At 37.4% G+C, this 22,498-nt stretch overlaps 1 protein-coding gene, 1 non-coding gene and 1 pseudogene across 12 annotated transcripts in view; all 3 read left to right on the forward strand.

The window, feature by feature from the left end:
* Positions 1 to 258: 258 nt before the first annotated feature.
* LOC111332476 (low-density lipoprotein receptor-related protein 2-like) overlaps positions 259 to 22,498 on the forward strand; it is a 47,928-nt gene continuing 25,688 nt past the window's right edge. For 4 of the 11 annotated variants that reach the window (XM_088760624.1, XM_088760625.1, XM_088760629.1 and 1 more), the window contains exons 1-4: positions 7,590 to 7,730; positions 8,215 to 13,727; positions 16,931 to 17,316; positions 17,797 to 17,838. In XM_088760624.1, the coding sequence (XP_088616750.1) occupies positions 13,213 to 13,727; positions 16,931 to 17,316; positions 17,797 to 17,838 (943 nt within the window). In that variant the 5' untranslated portion in view covers positions 7,590 to 7,730; positions 8,215 to 13,212. Of the gene's footprint in view, positions 3,211 to 3,237; positions 3,712 to 4,256; positions 4,322 to 7,339; positions 7,731 to 8,214; positions 13,728 to 16,930; positions 17,317 to 17,796; positions 17,839 to 22,498 lie in introns of those variants that run through there. The other 7 variants (XM_088760630.1, XM_088760627.1, XM_088760622.1 and 4 more) reach the window with 7 other exon arrangements.
* Trnai-aau (transfer RNA isoleucine (anticodon AAU)) lies at positions 10,699 to 10,771 on the forward strand. The gene has a single exon. It is a non-coding gene; the product is annotated as a tRNA-Ile (tRNA).
* Positions 20,736 to 21,966, forward strand: LOC148731659 (uncharacterized; annotated as a pseudogene).

The raw sequence follows: 22,498 nt of genomic DNA on the forward strand, positions 1-22,498 counted from the left end.
ACTGTTAACAAAGGCGTCTTATTAAATTTTTGTCTTTCGTTTAGTTGTCGCCTGCCCAGTGTTGTCACTACCAACCTATGGTGTATTCTTAGGATGTAACACTAATGCAAAGGAGATGTTACATGGAACGGAATGCAGGTTCTCTTGCAAGGAAGGATCTGTAGCAATGGGTTCAATAGTGAGGAGATGTACGGCAAATGGAACCTGGACTGGAACAGATCTTGAGTGTACAGGTATAAGATCTGGCAACACTTGAGTTCATACAAATTCTAAATTATCATAATTATCATTAGAAAATTCTGCACACTTTCAATTGTTGATCTTGATTGTTTAAAGATTCAAGATCATCAAAAACTTTTTTTTTACTGTTCACACAACGTTACATCTTTTTTTCTTTTGCTTGTGAGGTCCACCATATATATCCGTTATCGGATCATCCATGTACGATCGTAAAACGCAATAACTTGACCATCTTGTATCACAGGTCGATACAGGATCGTCAACGGACTTTATTGCTCGCAATCATGATAGATCGCTTTGATCTATCTGATATCGTTGCAGCGTTCTCTTTTTATGGCTACGTGGTTCATTTATCACATTTGTATATCAATCGATGTACTATCGTAAAACGCAATAACATGACCATCTTGGATTACAAGTCGATACCGGATCATCAAAAGTCTTTATTTTTTGCCATCATAGTAGATCGCTATGGTCGATCTTTAATTGATGCAGCATTCTTTGTCATGTCTTGCAGTCGCTGTAAGTCATCTCTACATAGATCAGTTGATATTCGATCGTAAAACGCAGTAGATTGACAATTTTAGATCGCGAGTCGATGCGGGATTTGCAATAGTCTTGTTGGCTTGCAGTCACTGTAGATCGCTATTGTCAATCTTACATCGTTGGAGCGTTCTTTTTTAGGGATAAGCGGTTAAGCAATTACATTTGTTACGCGATTTTACTCGAAACACGATTATAAGAGTCGGTATTAATTAGACGATTGCCAGTCCTAAAAGGATCGTCGATATTCTAATGATTCTCAGTGATTGTATATCCCTATACTCGATCTAACATCGTTGTGTCATTGCCCAGTATCACTTTTGACAACCTTCCTAACAATCCCTTGGAGAGTCTTTTATTTGATCAGATGCGCTATGATATTTAAATCCCGTAGTAAGGCCAAAAGAATAACGTGTACCTACAAAGCGATATTTAGCCAGAGTGGGTGGTAAAACGGAGCGGTTGTTGGATCGATGCAGCGGAATTTGGAAACTTTTGCCGCTGGAACGGTTAGGTAATAGCTAAGCGCTCTCACGGGTGGAAATTTGAGGGAGATCGGTCGACTTTATCGGCCTGCGAGTGGCGGCGGTTGGTGTTCGGGACAGGTTAAAGTTTCCAGCCTTGAGTTTTTTTTATACACAGTTGACCAGTAGCACCACACGTGTTACAATGCCGGAAAGTCGCCAAAACAGAGTTAAAGGACCGTAAACGACAAAGGAGCTACGGATAAAAGGTAAAGAGGCTTCATACGATATATTCCTCGCCTTTATTATCCTTTTTAATGTTTTCTTAATTTTTTTATGATTTTTCCCATTATACGGTTAACTGGTGACACTGCACGCGTTACAAAGAAGGTAGCCAAAACAGCGTTAAAACGACCGTTGGAAACAAAGCGGCTAGGGAAAAAAGGTAAGTAGACTTCACACGTTTTATTCCTCGCTTTTATTATCCTTTTAAATCTTTTCTTAAATGTTTTACTTTTTTTTTTTTAACGGCCCACAAATACGCTTGAAATTCCATCATAAGATGTTAGTTATTGCTGTTATCTTAGATGTTAGTTATTGCTGTTATCTTAGATGTTAATTATTACTGTCATCATAAGATGTTAGTTATTGCTGTTAACTTTAGGCCCCAAAATCGGACACACTACGCTTGGGCTGCCTGTGGTTCTTGGTATTGAACTGATCTTCGTTCAAGATTCCACATTTTTCAACTTAGCTTCTTTCTTCAAAGGTTTTATCGGTTGTTGCGATATTTATTTGAAACATACGTGTACTGAGATTTTCCTTGTGAAATATTATTGTCCGTGTTTCTAATTGAACGAACGATTTATTTTCACAGTCGTTCGTTTCTAATCTTTGAAGTGTGCCAGTCAGTTAGTAAAAATCTGAGATTGCAAGAAATCTGCGCCCGCTCGCTTATTGCATCGCAATTTGTGAATAAAAAATCGTTCACGGTGTGTACTTTGCATAGAACAAAATTGAATTAACTTTAAGACGGTTAACTCAGTCAGACAAAAGAAGGGAAACTCAAAAGATGGTCAGTAAATGAACTGACAAAACTTATCAGGGTAGAGAACCTTGTATAAAATATAGTTTTTACTTTTCAACGACAAATTTGAACTCTCGCCACAAAACTGAATTCGAGCGCTCCTGATCCTCTTACAACGAATGAGAAGAAACTTTTCTTCAACACTTATCTCGGCAGTCTGGACCGCACTGAGCCGTCATAGGACTTGAACAAGTAGACCAAATGACAAAGGACCTCCTAATGAAACAAGTCTGATATCAAGCTGTAAAGTGTTGCGTTGTTTTAACTCAACCATTTATTTAAGTACCACTGTAATACACAAGTAGGTGGCGGGAAAGATACTGCACGAGACGATTCACGTTATAGACCACTTTCATAAATGGCTGCAGGATGAATATTCTTTTGTTTAAATTTAAATTAGCCCTACTTGTCTCGTTCTCCAGTACAAAATTCAAAAGAAACATTATCTCAAGCGAGGCTAGTTGGGCTAATTCAAATTTAAACAAAAGAATATTTCTACGGCAGGCATTTATGAAAGTGGTCTATGTGAACAACGCGTGACATTGAAATTGTCGCATTATGTAATCGCACAATCAGATATTGTTACACAAACTATTTTTCCTCTCTAGCATTTGCCATCGGTATTCGTATTATGCTAAAGATGGTCCCATGAATGGAAGTTCTTCCAAGCTATGCATTTATATTTATCTTATCCATGATTTTCCTCTGAGTTTTATTTTTCAAAGGTCAATTCAGTCAATAACAGTTTGATCTGGAAGATTGGAAAATAAGTTCCCTACAGGTCTTCTGTATGTAACAATAATAGTCAGACGAAGGCTAGAAGGAACCAGATGTCATTCTTTCACAAGATACGAGAGGCCTCTGGAGGTTCGGCAGGTAATTGATTTATTTCTCAATATAATATTATGGTAGAAAAACACCAGAATGAACTATGTCGGTCATAATTATAAACTGTTATGTTTAAAAGCGCTTTTCTGGTAACTTTCTTCCCGGAACCGCTCTTAGGAAGTGCTCCTTAATTGTGACGGAGTCTTCACGTAATCTCGTGACCAGATTCCACCCTGCAACTGTAATTACTTACAACCGCTTAGCCGTGAAGATCTGGGTAGAGGGTAGGCTTCACGCTGAATATCTTTAAACCCCCCCCCGGCATTCCACTTAACCCCCCCCTCCCTTTCCACCCATGTTTCTTGCAAGGCACAATATCCGGGAATTTAAATGCAGCCCTCAATTGATCGTAAATACTCAAATTACTAAGCTGTAGCATCGTTACACCCGTGGGAACACATTATGGAGGAGACGGAAGGAGTTTTAAACTTCTCGGCGCAATCATCCTTCTAAGTCTCGCCTTTTGGAACAAAGTTTCTACCTATTCGGGTAAATATTGATTTTTTTCTTTTAGTTCCCCTGTCTCCGCAAAGATACCTAGATTGCGATCCAATTATTTTATCCTGTCAGCATAACTTTGTGGCTTGCACTCTTGTGATTTATTAACATACTAAAATTTAAATTGTTCTTTGAAAAATTCAGTCTCTTGACCTATGATTCATTTCCCTGCCTGATCGCTTAACAAACTAATATTGTTTGGCATTTGGATCAGCGATTTGGGATAAACTAATGCCGAGATAAAGAGGACGGTTCTCGGAAATGTTTAGTCCAACTGTGATCGTACACGAGACTATAAATAAAGATTAATTGATATTCATGCGGAAATTTGTTGACATATTGCATGGTGGCATGAATTTTAACGTCTGACGACCCAATCATGCCAAACTTTCTATCGGGAAAGAAAATTTTTTTTGCTGATACTCATCATATCGGGAGTTATTTTGTGCACTAGTGCGACCATACCTTTAGGTTGTTGTTGTTTTTTTTTTTTCGTTTTTTTTTTTTTTCATATTTGACGATATCTGCATTGAAAGACAAGCCAAGGGAAATATTTCCGTAGAACCCCCTACCATTCTCAAACAATGCCGTATTCCCAAAGGTAATCTATTGTTTTCGTAATTGTTCCGTTATCCAAGAGCTGCATACACAATGAAGTGTGTACCTGTGAATATATCTTATGTTATCCTGTTTTGCCGAAATTCTTTTGTTCTTGGTTTCTTTTGTCGGACCATTTGTCGTTGAATTATCAAAAATAATCACTAATCGTAAAATTTGGGTATGATTTCCGAACAGCTCCATACTCATGATGCATACAGTATTTAATAGGCGATAACGATGGCAATCCAAAAGTTTGCCTTAGGGACAACGGCCTTTTTTTTTAGAATAGTATGGAGATATACGGAAATCTTTGTAAACTTTGGTATCATAAATGGAACGAAGTACTTAATATGAGAAGAAATCGAAACACATCGGTAGTTTTTAAACTGGGATTCTGTGTGCACCGTGCGGGGCGCCATCTCGAAAGGTATGACACAGTCCGATAGCTCACTATACCTATATTATTGGAGAAAATATAACAGTGAGGCTATGGCTTTTTAAGAATAGAATGGGTTGTAAGAAAATCTTTGCAAACTTTGTTGCCGTAAATGGAATCGAAGCGCTTATCGACAGTTTTCGAATTTGGCCTCTGTAAAGGTCGTCATGTTGAACCTTGAACAATTGCCACTATTATTTTCATGATCCCTTTGGGACTGATTGTCGATATCAAACACACGTGTACTGGTGTTACGTTCAGGTCAACCACTGACAGGGCACTACTTCCAATAAACAGCGATGAATTAGTTTAGCGGTGGGAATTTCAAGCTAAAAATCATACGCTGTCGACTGTGTAGAAACGATCCACGAGCTGAGAAACCTTTCCTCTGGCATAAATTTCTTCGTGGACAAACCTCTTTTGAGTTTAAAGTCTGAAAGTTTCTAAAGAAACTGTGGTGCTGCGTCGGTGGGGGTAGCAAGGTAATTTGGTTATATCAACTAAGTCGAAATTGTAAATTGGCCAATGTAACGAGTAAAAGAGCTGACGTTTCGAGCGTTAGCCCTTCGTCACATGACTGGCAACGCATTATATACTGGTCAGCGGATTTAGAAAAAGGTGTTAGGAAGCGATGGAAGGGAGAATGAAAGGAAGGAGTGAATCTTCCACTGACACCTGTATCTCGGATTAGTGACTACATCAGCAAAGCTTTGTTTGGGAAATTATGACGTCAAGCGCATCGTGGCTGCTGCTCTATTCGTATTTTTTTGAAACTTGATGAGGGCAGAGCCCGAATGAGCTATAACACCAAGAAATGGATTAAGTAGCAGTTTAAAACTTTGTTTACAAACGCAAACAGTTCACCTTTTCTCTTTACTGTCTATTACGGATAAGATAGCGAGTAGCGTGGCCCATCAACTTGAACTGAGATTTTTAGTAAAATTTATGACAGAGAACCCAAAAGATTTATTTAAGAAACAATATTACTAGAGCTCACAGGCCTCCCTGTGAAGATGTAGATTTTGGTCTCTGCTATAAATTGTCACTCAATCCAAGACGAAAGTGATACGTTTGGTATGTTTTCGACTTTTTTTAAGAGTTTGTTTCTCAGTTCGGTGCATCGAGGTTTTCGATAAGTTCCAGTCGAAAACTGATCTTTTACCAAATTCTCTTTTTGTCCTCAAATAATTTTGTTTTTTTGTATAGTACATATCAGAAAAACATACTTGTTCCCCTTGGGTTGTGACCAAAGCTTTATTTAATCACTTGCACCAGAGTGTGGTGAGGGTCGCACAACAGGGCGAGGCTCCAAATTAAGTGCGCCCAATATCCCACCCATCCCACCCCAGGGAAGGACATCCATCACACAGTAATCTCGTGTGTGGGAAATTAACGTCTCCTACCCCAACCCTGCAGGAGACGGGACCTCCATTTATTCGTCCCTATCCGAGAAGACTAGAATATCTAACCATTTCTTGATGTTATAGAAAGGTAGCAAACTCTTCTCAATTACTTTAAGATCCTGATTGTTGCTCCGGCTGGGGCTCAAGCCCTCGACCTCCCGCACAACAGTCCAGCGGTCTATCCATTGAGCTAACCGTGCGGCGCGTTACGTTCCCTGTTGTTCATCTTCATTTCCGCGTCACCATTGCCTCTTTCTTTTCTCAATATCAGGGACTTTGAATGTAGTCCTCAATTGCTCGAAAAGACGGGCATCACTTTACTTGAACCTGGACATAGCACAAAGAACGCAACTATGAAACGACATCGACGTAATGTTATTTTTTTTCTGCGCAGTTTTCATTTTGAGTCTCACTTGTTTAAACAAGGGTGAGTATTATGTTTCCTGCCCAGTTTTCCGTTTCATCGCTGAGCTGTCAGATATGTTTTGATCACATTCTGTTATGAACACTACAATGCGTTCACTTTTCACGAAAATGTCTTGAATGTATAGGTTAGATTATCTAATTTCAATTGTTATCTGAAAAGCGTTAGGCAACTGATTCTTCCAAATTTCTTTGCCTTATGGCTAACGGATTCGTCAAAGAAGGAATAATGTGCGTACATGGTGTTAAACAGGAAGAAAATGTGCAACCATTTTGAAGTAACTCGTCACTTGGTAAGGCGGCTTGTGGAAAACATTTCCGGGGACCAAATGTGCCGCAGTCATTTTCCTCTCCCAGATTTAATGGATAACATGCACCAAGCAAGGTTGAAGACTGGTTCGGTTTTCAAATACAAGTATACTTTGTACTGCATCGCTGTCAGTCCAAATGAAGATTAGTAAAACATTTAGTTTACAGTTTTTGAGTAATGGGAAGATTTTTTTCTCATAAAATCTAACAGCTCCATGCGGGCTGCTTATCAGCAAGGGTACCTGGAGAAAATGAGGGCTTCTTGTAACTGTTACGGTAAATGTAAAGCATACATTTACTCTTCAATAACAATTGATCAGAATTTGATATCGATTGCTATTTATCATCATTCATTTAGGCCTGGTTTCTTCCCCTTACTGATTACCAAGAATACATCTAGAGAGTAATGAGTGTAATTAATTTTTCGTATATATTTCCGTTTCTATAGTATCGAGGCGTCCGTGCAACTCTCCACTTCTTTTGGTTTCAACGTATGGCAGTGTAGTTGCTGTAGACCTGGATAACAACTCGAGCTATACAGTCATTTCCAATTTGTCAGAACTTTTGGCTTTAGATCTCCATCATAACCTGGGATACATATTTTGGAGTGATGTGAGAGAAAGAAACATCAAGCGCTCGAATATGGACGGCACAAACATTGCAGTGATCCACAATTATGTGTACAGTTTTGGACTAGCAATGGAGTGGAACTCGTTGCAGTTGTATTGGAAAAACTACAGCGATCGTAGCATATTAGTATCAGATCTCGAGGGAAATAGCAAAACGACTGTCCTATCTACATTAAACCCGAGAGATATTGTTGTGGACCCACACCAAAGGTAACTATTTTCAAGTAACCTAACATTCTGACGCCATTGCAAGGGTAACTAAGTGGAACACACTGTCGATATGATTCAACAACTAATAGTAACTATGGTCGTAAAAAATTTTAGTTGTTTGATCATTGCATTGTAGTGTAATATGCGCCGTTCGTGAGGAGGAGACTATAAGGTAAAATGCTTTCTTGTGGTTAGTAAACACTAGCTTTGTAAGGTAAGGTAAGGTAAACTTATTTGATAGGTAGGTTGGGATTGTTTGGCGGCCGAAGGGCTGATGTGGATCTACATCACTTGTTTTTGTCCAAGTCAAGGAGTAGTTGGTCGACTACTCGAATTAGGGCAGTCTCGGTGGAGAGTAATTTGTCCGACGGAGGCCTGTAAATACTGCAAATAAAAAGGAATCGTTTTGATTTGCGGGGGCAGATTTCAAGCAATAGAATTTCAAGGTCGTCAGCTTCATGGTCTCTGCGTTTTTTCGCCTTAGGCTCGAACTCAACCGCTTGACTTTCCAAGTCTATTTCGATGAAGCTGGAATCCGTGAATGCCATAGATGGAATCAAGGACTTTTTGACAGCAGAAGGTCTCCGATAGGATCAGAATATCCAGTCTGTCCCGGTCATTTTTCTGTTGTCGCAGCATTGCTCGGATCTCCTCTAGGTTGCTGTCTGTCAGGGGACGTACATTTCTAAAAAAAAATTCGCATTGAGCGATTTTCCATCGTAGAATAGATCTTCACTGTCTGTGTAACGATACATTTACATTGAGCAATATTTAGTCCAATCAGTGAAACTGATACCGACTGTAACGAGTGGTGCGTTCAGGTCCCATATCACGGTTTTTCTTCATGACGAGGGCTAATTTTCTGGTGAGCTTATTTCCCCCGAAGCTTTAGGGCTTCGTTGCAATATCGCCGCAGACAAGGACAGCTTGGAATATGCAGGAAATGAACCACAGAGAATAAGGCAAGGTAAGCAATCGCTGCGAAGAGGGAAAAAACCGTCTTGTGTAGCCCGCTCCCAACAAGTGGCTTCGTAGTTAATTTGGGAGTAGCAAAGATCATTGTTCAAATTGCAGCTCACCACCAAGGATCGTTGCTCAAATTGCAGCTTACTAGCAAGGGGCATTGCTCAATTTGCAACACACCTGTGAGGATCATTTCTGAAACAGCCTCAACTCTTCGCATTCTTCCATAGGGTTAATCAGCCAGACACTAGAAAAAAAAACTTGTTTGGGAAGATTGAAATTCAGCTGATCTTCAGTAAAGGACCATGGCCCTTGACAAAATAATTTAAGGTAATAAATTTGCACGAGCGGGGCAAGAATCACCTTGTCATGTTCAATGCGATTGGTATCAACTTACCGTAATTTAGTCATGCCATCAGAGGAAAGGTAACCCTGTGTCTAATAGCATGACTGTCCAGACCAGAGAGGACTATATCAGCATAAGTACGTGCATCGCGATCTTATGTGGACTCTTTTGGACGTTCAAAAGAAAAAAAAAGAAAAATTCGCCTTTGCAAATGCTTAGACTTTTCAGGCCAGTGGAGGAAAACTATGGAACAGCATCCCTTTAGACATTCGTAGGAAAGACTCCATTGGCTCTTTTAAATCTTCTGTTCAAAATATTTTTTATCCAAAGACTCTTAGCTTAGTTTTTAGTTGTGCATATCCAAATTTCACCTAGATTTGTTTTTGTTTTTTACTATCTTATAAGTGTAAATAATTTTTAACTTTTAACTTAGGATAGAGGGCCGCTGGTTCGTCAGTTTTTATCTGTTATGTGTTACCCTCTCTAAATAAAGTTGTTACTTACTTATTTAGACGTTGCTTTGTCCGGGCCAAGGGGCATCTCTAGAAACGTCAGCTTTTATAATTCTTCTCCCAATATCCTTCTAACATCTAGTATATAACAGACAAATTATTCAACCCGCCCGTCGACACCAAGAGCTGTTTCTTAAAACACTTATGACTTTTTCATGGACGAAACCTGTAACTCGAGGATACAAATTATGACTTACATTGCTCCATTCATTCGAAACTCTCTACCGATCAAGTTTTTTGAAACTGTTACTTAAATACCTTTACTTCTTATTACCAAAAACTGTACCGTGAACCAATGAAACAACACGCGTGATTAGTACCAATGCACCGGGCTTAAATGGAGTAAGATTGGCCCATTATATTTTTAGATCTTTAGCATGTACGGTGACCTATCCTTTTTATTGTTGCTCTCGAAACAGATTGGTAAGGAACAGTTAAGGAAAGTTTCCAAAAAATTGTTCCATAGCGTTTCTTTTCTGAGAAGCCACCTTAACTGTTATCGCCATATTGGAATCGGTAACTCTATCGAGCAACAAACTAGCAAACTCCATGTTAGTCTATGTATAATAGTTTACTTTTCAGTGACTGTAGATTGCGATATGCTATCTAATATCGTTGCAGCATTTATCTTTCTACACGGTATATCTAAATGTAAATGTACATTGATCCGCTGACGTACGATCGAGATGATCTTAAATCTCTAATCGATACAGGATCGTCAATAATCTTTTTATGGTGCGTAGTGGTTGTAGATCACGATAGTCGATCTTATAGCGCTGCAGCACCCCTCTTCGTAGCTTAACAGTCAATCACGTGCATAGGTGACCCACTATCGTGGATTACATCGTCGCTGTCTCTGTGTTTAAGACTAATTAATTATTATTATTAATTAATTAACGATGAATTTTCGTTTCCGCTTTATTATTCATATCAGTGGTTTCAATGCTGAGTAAAAGGTGATGTAAACGGCCCGACAAACTGTTGACTGATAAGAAAAGATTAGTTAACTCACCCTTTATCGAAGAAAGCTCCATATAGAATGAATATATGAAGTTCATATATTTTGAACTGCGGTTATAGATACGTATGATGCACGATCCTCGCAGTAGAGGAGCTATTTATGCAACTTAACGGCCTGCTCTTAGTTGGCTTGTTAGCTCAATTGGTAGAGCGCTGCACTAATATCGCAGAGGTCAGTGGTTCGAATCCCTTACAGGCCTAATTTTTTTCAGGTCTGATTTTCGCTATTGCATAAATAGCGCTCTCTACTGCAAGGATCGTGCATCATACGTAAAGCTCCATATGTTAATTAAGACCCATTAACTTTTAAGAGTTTTCCGTTTGCAAAAATGTTAGGTACGTTGACCTATGCTGATATGTATTTCTCCTATTTTACTGTTTGTTTTAATTTCTTTTATTTTTGTTTGCTCTCTGCATTTATGTTTTCCCTCATGGTGATGGATAAGGATGGCTAGTGATGGATAAGGCAGAGATTTAAAACATAAAAGTACATGTAATGCGATTTAATCAAAGTTAGTGGTAAAGGTGCGGTCTATTTCAAGTCAGCATCGAAACCAATAGTTTATATGGCTAAAGATGTAACTTTGCGTATCTTTTCGAACTTCTTTTGTTTAACTTCCAGTTTCTCTGCACGGTGGGGTCTCTTTCAAGTCTTCCACCTTTCGCTTGGCCCGCGCTTGTGAGATCCCTCCTCCTAATGACCCTCCATGACCGCCTCGAATGTCACCAGTGACGTAACCAAGAGAAATCCGCTGAAATTCTGCCGCGGTTACCCACTTCAGTCAAAAAGGTTCTTCAGATCTTCGTCGAATCGGACATGAAACTGCATACACGGCTGAAAATGCAACACAGGTGTAAAACAGTCATTTAAGATTTAGGGAGGGTTATTGACAAGTGCCTGTTGTCTCAATACAAATTAAAAGCAAAACAGTCACTTGGTTGAACTCTTACTTTAGTTTTAGATAACACTCATTACTGTGAACTGATATAATCACTTCGTTCCTGCTTTTGTTGCCTGGAATGCTGTGTTCTGTTTCATTTTTTATTCCAACATGATTTGGGTAAAACTATCCTCATTCTAGGTATATAAATAGAATACATTTCGGGGTCGAAAGCTGCCGGTGTGGATTAAGTAGTGGAGTGATGTGAAGGGATTCAAATGCACGGAAAGCTCACAAGCCCTCTTTGGAAACGTATGGCGTCAAGTGGTTGCTTTTTTTTTTTTTTTGGCATTGACAAAAATTTTATGAGCTAACCGTTAGTGTCTTGTGATGAGAGCAAAACCCAGCCTTAAATAAGGGATTCTATGCAAATTCAAATGGGAATACATCGGTACTCATTTTAGAGTGAGACATTGTGAAACTGTAAATGTTTCAAAGCCGTGAAAGTGAAATGAATACTGCATTTTCCACGCAAAAAGTTCTAAAACACCACATTGCAGGGCTAGTGCTTTTTAGCCATGCATTATTAACGTTAATAAACGCTGCTGGACAGATTACTGTTACTGCGGATAAAATTGATTTACAACTCTATGTGAAAGTCAAATGAGTCCTTCTCAATTTCCTTTGTTTAGGGTGTTTTTAAGTGTCGTCACGGAAGCCATATTAGTGTTCCTAAACGATGAAAGCTCGAGCATAATTATGTTTTAAGTTAGCCGTGCAAGAGTTGAACTCAAGTTGGAGCAAATTCTTTGCTTTGTTTCAACGTAAAAACAAGATAGCTGGTCGCGTGTGTGAAAAGTTTCTTTATGTGGATTTCACTTCCCGAGTAAAATTAGAAACCCTATTTTTAACTCCTCGTCACCATTATATAATTTTTGCCACCAAAATGAGTCAAATTTACATGTAGCTCAGACATAGACGTGAAGGATCATTAATTATTGTACAAGGGTCCACTAAACAAGAAACGCAAATGAATTGTTTTACCGCAAATGACAAAGCTATGATACAAATAACCCTTTCGGTAAGGTTTAAAACTAATGAAAAGCTCTGAGTATCTCCTTCGGATCCCAGTGCTCCACTCCAAAAAAAAAAAAAAAAAAACTGTACTTCCTTGTAAAATATCAATCATGTACTTTATTCTGATTTTTTCAATATGATGATGAATAAATGTACAATGGGTGAATTGAAATAAGTCGAGTCGTGTTTTCCCTCAGCTGTAGCTATGTTCTCAACACCTGATAGCTTCAACCTTTTTCATCAATTTCTTTCGAAGGCTAATTCAGTCAAACCGATCGTTATTTATCGCACACTGCTATCGATTGATCAAACAAAACGATCCAGTGCGTGTCTGGCGTTGAAACAAAAAAACAATCAGCAGTCAATCGATATCATTAAATGTCAGTAAGCATTGTTACTAACCGCTCGGCAATTTATTTTTGTATCAGCAATGAAAGCGAAGGGGGAGTAGGGGGGTTAAAATATTACTGAAAAAACGCGCTGGAGGCATCACCATAAAGACTAGATTTACTGGATAGGGAAAGCACGGCTGTATAAGCAATGCTGTCTAATCCAGATGCGCAATCAAGGAAGTACTATAGATAGCCTGCAGGAAGCGGGAGAGAAGTGGAGTTAGAATCGTTAGACAGAGCGTTTCTTAGTGAGGGCGACAAGAAGACTTATTCGAGGTTTTTGATAACCAAATGTTTGAAAATTGTTGTCGATTGGTATTGATTTCATCCTTAACTGATTTCGTAAAACTCATCCAGAATATGATGAACTCATTTGCTTTTGCAACTACTTTTTTTTCTCAAGATTTAAGGCGTCCGTGCGACACTCCATGCCTTTTAATTTCAACTCCACAACGCATATTGGCACTAGACTACAATAACCAGTCAAGTTTTACAGTCATTTCCAATCTGTCAAGTCCTGCTCATGGTTATTATGTAGACGTTCATTACAACCTGGGATACTTATTTTGGAGTGATCGAGCAGAACATAAAATCAAACGCTCGAATATGGATGGTACAAACATTACAGTTATCCACAATGACACGCACTGTGTGGGACTGGCAGTGGATTGGGTCTCAATGCGGTTGTATTGGACTGACAATCACAAGAAAACAATTTCGGTATCAGACTTTGAGGGAAACAACATCAATATTGTCCATTTTACGACAGAGTCCCCAAAGGGAGTTGCTGTCGACCCACAGCAAGGGTAAGTGTCTCCGCAATTCCCATCATTTTGACGCCATTGTCAAGGTAACCAGGTGGAACAGGTTAGTGATATAAATGAACAACCGACCATAATGGTAATACGATTGAAAGATCACATCAATACCATTGCTCGTATGACTGCAATGTCAGGCTAGTTCGAAGTTCCTGGTTACGAACACGGGTTAGATGGTTGTCGGAACTTTCAGGCTTAAGTATTTTACGTGGTCGTCCATGAGAACTTTTGCGCTACCGCCATTACTCTGTTACTCGCCTAAAACTGATTGTTGTGAAAGACCACGAATTCAGCCTTTACACCTTAACGTCATTATGTATTTTCTCTAAACTGTTCTTTAAACGATTCCCAAGGTTCTGACAAATCTAACAAGAAGACTTTGTCATAAATTCAAGAGGTTCTCTACTTGTTGATCATTTCCTTTGTTCTCGTTACCTTAATGAGTGAAAATCAGGGTTGGTATGTAAAGAGAAATCAGATGTTAGTCAATCACAGAGATTAAGAGGTAAAACTAAACACTGAAAATAAAAAGCAAGAACTGCATTCTGTGCTCGACATCGGCTTGTTGTAACACAATGCAATCTGGAGTGCTAATAAACCCTGAGTATAGCAAACTATTCACTAAATAACTTTTATAATATAGCTAGTAAGTTTGTCTAATCAAATTCAATTGCGCGAGCGTGCTTCAAATTCCTATTGTGCACACTCATGACTTCAGCAAACAAATTCCTCGAGAAGAAAATCTTCTCCGCGATTTTTTTACTTTGAGATTTTAACTGCTTAAGACTTCGGTGGCAATTTACGCCAAACATGGAAAATTGTGAGCAGGCTGATGAGGAAGAACTGCCTACTTTTTCTTTGAGAATGGATTTTTGAACTCCCCAAGAAGAACGAAAAGTAAAAGAAAACAACGAACAAGCGCGGCCGTCATTCCGTTTCGCAACTCTGAGTGAGTCGGAATTGGAAAATATCTTGGCTGAGAGAAACTCTGAAAGAACCAACCAAATAACAAACTGGTCCGTTGGAACATTCAAAGGTAAATACTTTTATCGCAAATGTTTTTAAGAGTATTTTTTTCTTTTTATAGTTGCTATGAAAACAATAGTCCTAGTGCAGTAACCTGTGAGCAATGTAAACATTTCAAAGGAGCGGCTCGTGACTAGTACTTAACTGTCGCGGTTTTCGACTGATGTAATTTTAAACATACAATGTATTGTATATGAAAGTATATATGCATATTCTAAAAATTTAACCCGCAATGTTTTTGTCTTTATTCAAGCTCGGTGCAACGAGAAAAAAATTGAAACAGCAATCGAGAAAATGACTGTTGGACAACTGGACACAAACTTACGAAGATTTTATGCCGAAGCAAGAAACAGATCTGGTGAGCCGTACGGTAAATCCACTCTTCTAGGTTTCCGGCATTCCTTCGAAAGGTACCTGAATGCGCCTCCTCTGAACTGTGACCTTAAACTGAGCTCAGACACTCGTTCAAAAGCTTGAAGCGCCAAGGAAAAGAAAATGTAAAGCACAAGCTAGCGATTGAAAATGAAGATTTGATGAAACTTAAAGCTTCTTAAGCCATCGCAGTCACTAACCTTCTTTCCTTGCTTCGAAATGGGTGGTTTCATGTTGTCCTGTTTTTTTTTTTTTGTTGTTTTTTTTTTGTCGGAGAGGAAGAGAAGGGCAAAGGGAGCTCAAAAGATCTAGTTTTACATTTGAAGCGGATGCATCTAGAAGAAGGTTCGTCACAATGACGGATGATGAGGTAACTAAAAATCATCCCGGAGGTGTAAGCGATCTCCCAAGCAATGAAAAACTGGCACGGATTTACGAAGCCTTTGATGGAAACGACGGTTACGAAGCCATGCAGCTATTATCTCGAAGTTGAATTCTAAAAGCGATGCATTTTCTCAATATCCAAAGAAGTAGTGGAATTACGATGATGACGTTTGGTACAATTCTCGACCGATCGGTGTCAGCAAGCTCGACAACATGACGAAAAGCATCAGCGAGGCTGCAAAACTGTCGAAAATGCACACCAACCACAGCGTTAGGGCCGCTGCGATCATCTCGTGGTCAAATACCGGATTACAAAATCGCCATATTAGGGCAATATCTGGTCACCGTAGTGAGCAGAGCCTGGCGCACTACAATACGCATTCTTCCACTTTACAACTACAACACTGCAGTGTAGTTTTTTTCAAGAAGTCTGAAAGCTCAAAGCACTAATTCTTCTGGCACCGCCATTAACACCCGCACTCAAATTCAAGAAAAGATCGAGATGACAGCGGCAACAACATCAAGCAGCTATCTTGGCTCACTCTTCAACAGCTGCACGAAGCAACAAGCACATGTCCACATCAACTTTGGTTCAGATTCCAGCAACGGACATTGACTGGACTCTGGCATGTTTTTCAGCTTAAATTTTTTCAAGTATTTATACCATAAAAGTATGTTTGAAATATTCTTTGGTGTCGATAGCGAGAAAATGTTTAGGAACCTTGCGATGCCTTCCTAGATTTGTTTGTAAGTCGAATTTTCTGTCACTTGAAATTACGATGTGGCCTGTTGTAACTTGGCCAATGAAACAGCATCTTTGTTTTTCTTTTGCATGAGAGAATTTTTTATTCAATCAGAAAAATAAAGTTCATTTACACACATGAATTCACCTGTCAGTTTTTTGACCAATCTAAGACAAGATCTTTTACAGCGTAGCAAATGTTTTCCTGAAACAAAATTATCTACGCGCTGAAGTGTAGCAGAAGGAATTTTGACCCTTTTACAACATTTAAACCATCGGGTTGAAAATGTTATAACACAATTGGTTCATACGCCAGCAGTGCGTTCATCGAGATTTGAACAACTTGGGAAGTTTGGAGAGCACTCAAGAAGTTACACAAACTCCAAAACTTCCCGCGTGCTTCAGATCTCGATGAACGCATGCTGACGTATGAACAAATTGTTAAGTAATAAACGCACACTATTTATTAGAAATAATATATCTTGTATAAGTAAATTGTGGCTTTAAAAATCCCTTCACTTTTTTTCTCGTTTTTCTTGTTAACGTGTTTAGTGCCATTTCACCTAGTGTATCTAGCTCAGTCGCGGTAGAAAGCGAGGAGCTTTGGGGTAAAACAGCGAAAATATTTATTGAGCCTAAATTGACCTTAAAGGTATTTACTTTACAGATTGATGTTTTGGCCAGCCATGCAGAAAATCGAGAAATCAAATTTGGACGGAACACAGCGTGAGGTTATAGCATCGTCAGATCTCTCAAGCGCACATAGCATTACCCTGGATAGACAGCGCAGGCTTGTTTTTTGGGTGGACTATACTAATAACACCATAGAATCTGTTGACTATGGAGGCAACAATAGAGTACTACTGAGTCGGATACGAACCGTAACTAACTTGTTTGGAGTCGCTTTCACGTCCTCATTTTTGTTCGTTGGTGGATGGCAGGAAGATACAGTTTTCAAAGTGAATGCGCTCAATGGAACAGTTATTAGCAGAGTTCAATTTGCTTCATCCGGATCTCGTGGAATCTTTGGATATGACAGCACCTTGCAGCCAGGTATGCATTTATTATCTACAAACTTATATCAAGAGAACAGTCCTCCATCTCTTTATCGTATGAAACAGTGCTTGAATCAATCTGGACTACCTACAAAAAGTATTATAGTTATTCTGATGCTCTGTTTAAAATGTTTTAGACCATCATTCGAAATTTCATAGTTAAGGAATGCTCGAAGTATTTGTTTTCCAGTAAGAAACAATCACCAAAGGGGACATGATTGTTTTGGATGAAAACTGACCTGTACGGTAGATGACGAACAACACTCCTTCGTCTTAAGTTTGAAGATGCACAAACTGCGAATGAGGTCCTTTAGACTGAAAGATGTGCTATAGGCAATTTGATAAATGGATATTTTTCCCCTTAGTTAGTAAAGGACACCTTGTGCTATTCGCCCAAAGATTCCTAACAGAAAGAAAAAAACTAAATAACTTTAAACTGTATCGCTTAACAGGATGAAATGAATTTTAACTTTTTTAGCTCTGCCGTACCTTACTCCGATGCCACCAGCCAATAGCGAGAGTAAGTTTGAAAAATATTATAGAGACACTTATTGTTCCTTTATCCAAGAGCTGCATACACAATGAAGTATGTTATATATTGTTATATATTATGAGTATGTTATATATTAAGATATATTATGTTATTGTTTTGGCTCATAATTTTTTTTCGCTTTTGCTTTTTTGTGTGTTGATGTCAAAAGAAACCTATATAATCATCGGAATACTCGTCGCTGAATTATCAAAAATAATCATTTAAGTTGAAATTTTGGTAAGGTTTTCGCACGGCCTCATACTCATTTTGCATATAGTATTGGATAGAAGAAGACAACACCAAAACAATAGATTGCCTTTAGGACTACAGCTTTGTTTTACAATACTATGGAGTTATGCGAAAATCTTTTAAAAATTTGTTGTCCTAAATGGAAACGAAGTAATTAAAATGGAAGAAAAATCGAAACATATCGGCAGTTTTCAAAACGGAGTTCTGTGTGCACCGTATGGGGTGCCATGTCGAAATACATACCTACACACATACGTTAAGAGCAGATATTAGATCTGAGCTCGCGTAAAAACGGTTTTGTTGAAAGATGCACGGAATCGCGGCACTTGGGTGAAAGGCTTTGTAATTCTCAAAGGTTACACTGTATATTTCAAAACAACACTCATTTTACGCTATTTTCTTTTATCGACAATCTGAAGCATTTAAAAGGCAAAGATAGCAATGCTTAGACATTGTATTGCATTCGGATGCAGCGACGGCATTTTTAAATTGCTCTTCATCTTCTTCAGTCATTTTCAGTGGTTTGTTGGATTTTGATTTTATAACACTTTTGCAATATTTTACTTCTTCAAGCATTTTTTTCCTTGAATTTATAAACGGCTTTTTCACCACGATATATTTTAATTGGTTTTGTGTATTTATCATCATAACAACAAACAACTTTGTAACCGTATCCACAATTTTTGATAAGCTTGAGTGAATGATTTTTTATCAAAAGGCTGACATCCATGACTTTTCTCTGTGATAGCTACAAAATCAGCATAAATAACAAATGGAACTGGTAATTGTTTCTGATGATTATTAAATTTCAATATGTTATTGTCTTTAGTTGGCATTTTAACAGCTTGAGCTTCATTTATAACGAGGCAATTGTCTTTATGATTATTTAAAACTCTTTCAGAACTGAAATATTGAAAACAATAATAACAAAAATGCTTTCTACCTTTATTTTTTGTTATATCATGCATTAATCTGTTGAAAACTTTTATTAAAACATAATGTGAATCATGTTCATTTGTTATCAATAAAAGATTCAAATGATCTTCATTTCTTTCTTTGCTAACGTAAAGTGGATATCTTTGTCGATTGTCATATCCAAATACATTCAAATTTATGTTATTTTGCTTTTCTATTTTATTTATTTGACTAAGTTTGACTGGAAATTCAATTCCTGAATAATTTAACTTTTCCACGAACTTTTTATCAACTTTTTAAATCTCTGAAGATACTTATCTCATGGATTGAAATGTCGAATATGACACCAACGAAAGCATTCATTATCCTTATTTTGTAAATGAATCAAACCTTTTTTAGGATTCCTTAATTCTTGTGGTAGTTCAATATAAGATGAACCTTTTGTTAGATTATGATAATTGAAATTTAAATAATGCTTATCAACTGAGTCAATAATCCAACCAGATCCTTCTGAAATCCACTGTGCTATTTTATTTAATAATTCTTGCTCTGTCGATTGTAAAGATTCTTCTATGTTGTAAATATTCTTCTATGTTTATTTCATTTATTATTATTTGAGGTTTACTATTAAAATAAACTTCTTTAATTTGATGTTCACCATCAGGATTGACTTTTTCAAAATTTATTTTTACTGATTCAACTAATTTTATTCCTTTCATTTCTTTTAATACTTTTTCAATAGATTTTCTTGTAACTACTCTTGTGCTTTTCATTTGAATTAATGGATCTTTTTCATCTTTAATATTTATTTCATACGATCTCGTATATCTTTTCAAAGCTCTGTTTGTTTCAATTAATTTGGTAAGCCTTTTTGTTCTTGGTGGTGGAACAGGTTTTTGGTGAAACATGGTTTTTGGTCTTATATAAGACCAAAAAAATCACATGATATTGGAGTCGCACCACTTAAAGATAATGGATCTGATGTGACTGACAGTCTTGGGAAGGCTAACCTACTAAGTAATCAATTTAAGTCTGTCTTTACACAGGAACAAATTGATAATAAACCATCACTTGGCCCTAGCCCCTATCCAGACATTCCATCTTCTGTGTTTGATGTATCAGGCATAATCAAACTACTGGCCAATATCAATCCTAACAAAGCTAATGGTCCTGACCTTATTCCGTGCCGGGTTTTAAAGGAAGCGGCTGCTGAAATTGCACCTTTTCTCCAATTTCTCTACACCTAATCTGTAGCTACTAGTCAAAGCAAATATCACTCCTTTTTCAAAAAAGGTGATAAACATCAACCTGCCAACTACCGACCAATTTCATTGACAGCTGTGTCATGTAAAATACTAGAGCATATAATCTTTCATGATATTATGGCCCATCTAGACTCAATGAACATCCTTATTAAATCTCAACATGGCTTTCGTAGGAAACTCTCCTGTGAAACCCAGCTAGTCACAACAATAAAAGAAATTGGAAGAGCCCTTGACAATGGAAATCAATCAGATCTAATCATTATGGACTTCTCCAAGGCATTTGATACTGTCCCACATCAGAGATTAATTAGTAAACTTGACTATTATGGAATAAGGGGTAATCTCAAAAGCCGGATTACTAGTTGGCTAACATGTAGAGAATAATCTGTTGTAGTAGATAGAATATTTTCTCCTGCAGTCCATGTGTCATCTGGTGTCCCCCAGGGGACAGTCTTAGGTCCCCTAATATTTCTTCTCTATTTAAATGATATTGGGGATAACTGCAATTCTGCTATACGATTATTTGCTGATGATACTATCCTCCATAGTATCATTGAGTCGACTCTGGACGCTGGTCAACTCCAACTTGATCTTTCTACAATTGAACAATGGGCAAAAAAATGGCTCATGCAATTCAACCCCAACAAATGTTTTGTTATGAGAGTTACCAGGAAATCTCATCCAATAAATTTCGATTACAAGCTAATGGGTCATACTTTGGAGTCTGCGTCACACTATCCGTACCTTGGGGTGGAATTGTCAAGTTCACTAGACTGGAGTCATCATATTGATATGAAGACTAATAAGGCAAACAGAACTTTGGGTTTCTTATAAAAAGGAATCTTGGAAAATGTCCCGAATCTATCAAAGAACTGTCATATAAGTCCTTAGTTCGACCGCAACTCGAGTATGCAAGTACAGTCTGGGACCCCTGGAAGGAAAAACACATAATCAAACTGAAGCTGTTCAAAGAAGATCTGCACGGTTTGCAAAAAATTTTTGGGAGCGTAAACCAGGGACTGTATTAAATCTTCTAAATGATTTGGACTGGCCTCCATTACAGAAAAGAAGAAAGTCTGCACGCTTAACCATGTTATACAAGATTCTCCATGGCGAAGTCCAGATGGAACTCCCAAATTATATGAAGAAGAAAAACCGTCAATTAAGATCATATCATAAGGATAAATACGTAGAAATAAAACCGAACACTGAAACGTATAAGAATTCATTTTATTGTAGAACAATCAAAGACTGGAACTCCTTACCAAATAGTTTTTTAGGAATTGATAAATTAATTAATTTTAAAGATGCAATTAAGGAATTTAACCTTTAACATATGGTATATATATATATCATTTATCTTTAAGTTTTTTATCTCATTTTGTTAATTATTATTGTTATTTTATGTCTTGCTTGATGGCCCCCCCTTGCAAGACTAATAAATGTAGATGTAGATTTAGGTGGTTTGATGATATTATCTTCATAAATTTGAACCATTTTTTTAACATTTTTAAACACAGGAGCAAATTTAAATTTAGGATTTAATGTTTTAGGTTGATATTTTATAAAGGGTGTTTGATTTTAATTAAGTATTATTTCAATAAGTTGATCTTTATAAAGATTTTCTAAATTTTGTCTATTCATATTATCTATGCTATATGTAAATATATTTTTTGATCTGGAATCACTCTCCATAATTTTATTACGTGTTTTTTCTTTAGGTACTTTATCAAATTTTTTGTAATTTTCTTTATTCATATTGTATATAAATATTTTTTCGGATTCAGAAATACGCATTCTTAATTTTTATACTTAATGTTTCTGTAAGCACTTTTAAAAAATTTAAGCGTTTTAATTTGAAAACAAGATTGAGAAGAAGCCATTTTAAGCCTTGTTTTATGATTTTAATTTTTCCATAAAGTTTAAAAATTCCTCGATTTTTTTAGATCTTTGGATTTTATCATATCAGTTTAGAGATTTATTCCAGAGCAATTTTTACAGATAATTTTTACAGATCAGTTTTACAGATTAGAGTTATATATTTTTCACGGATTATTTCAGATTTTTAGGCTCTAGGGTTGACGATTTAGACACCGTAACCACTATACTACTCCGGATTGATTTTGCCGTTTACACGAAAGTGGACGAGTCCGAAATAAAAACTTCCCGGTTTTGTCGTGTCTCGAGATTTTGAATCCGGAATTTAAAGTGGGAACTTT

This window comes from Stylophora pistillata, chromosome 5, assembly GCF_964205215.1.
Source record: "Stylophora pistillata chromosome 5, jaStyPist1.2, whole genome shotgun sequence".
Taxonomy (NCBI): domain Eukaryota; kingdom Metazoa; phylum Cnidaria; class Anthozoa; order Scleractinia; family Pocilloporidae; genus Stylophora; species Stylophora pistillata.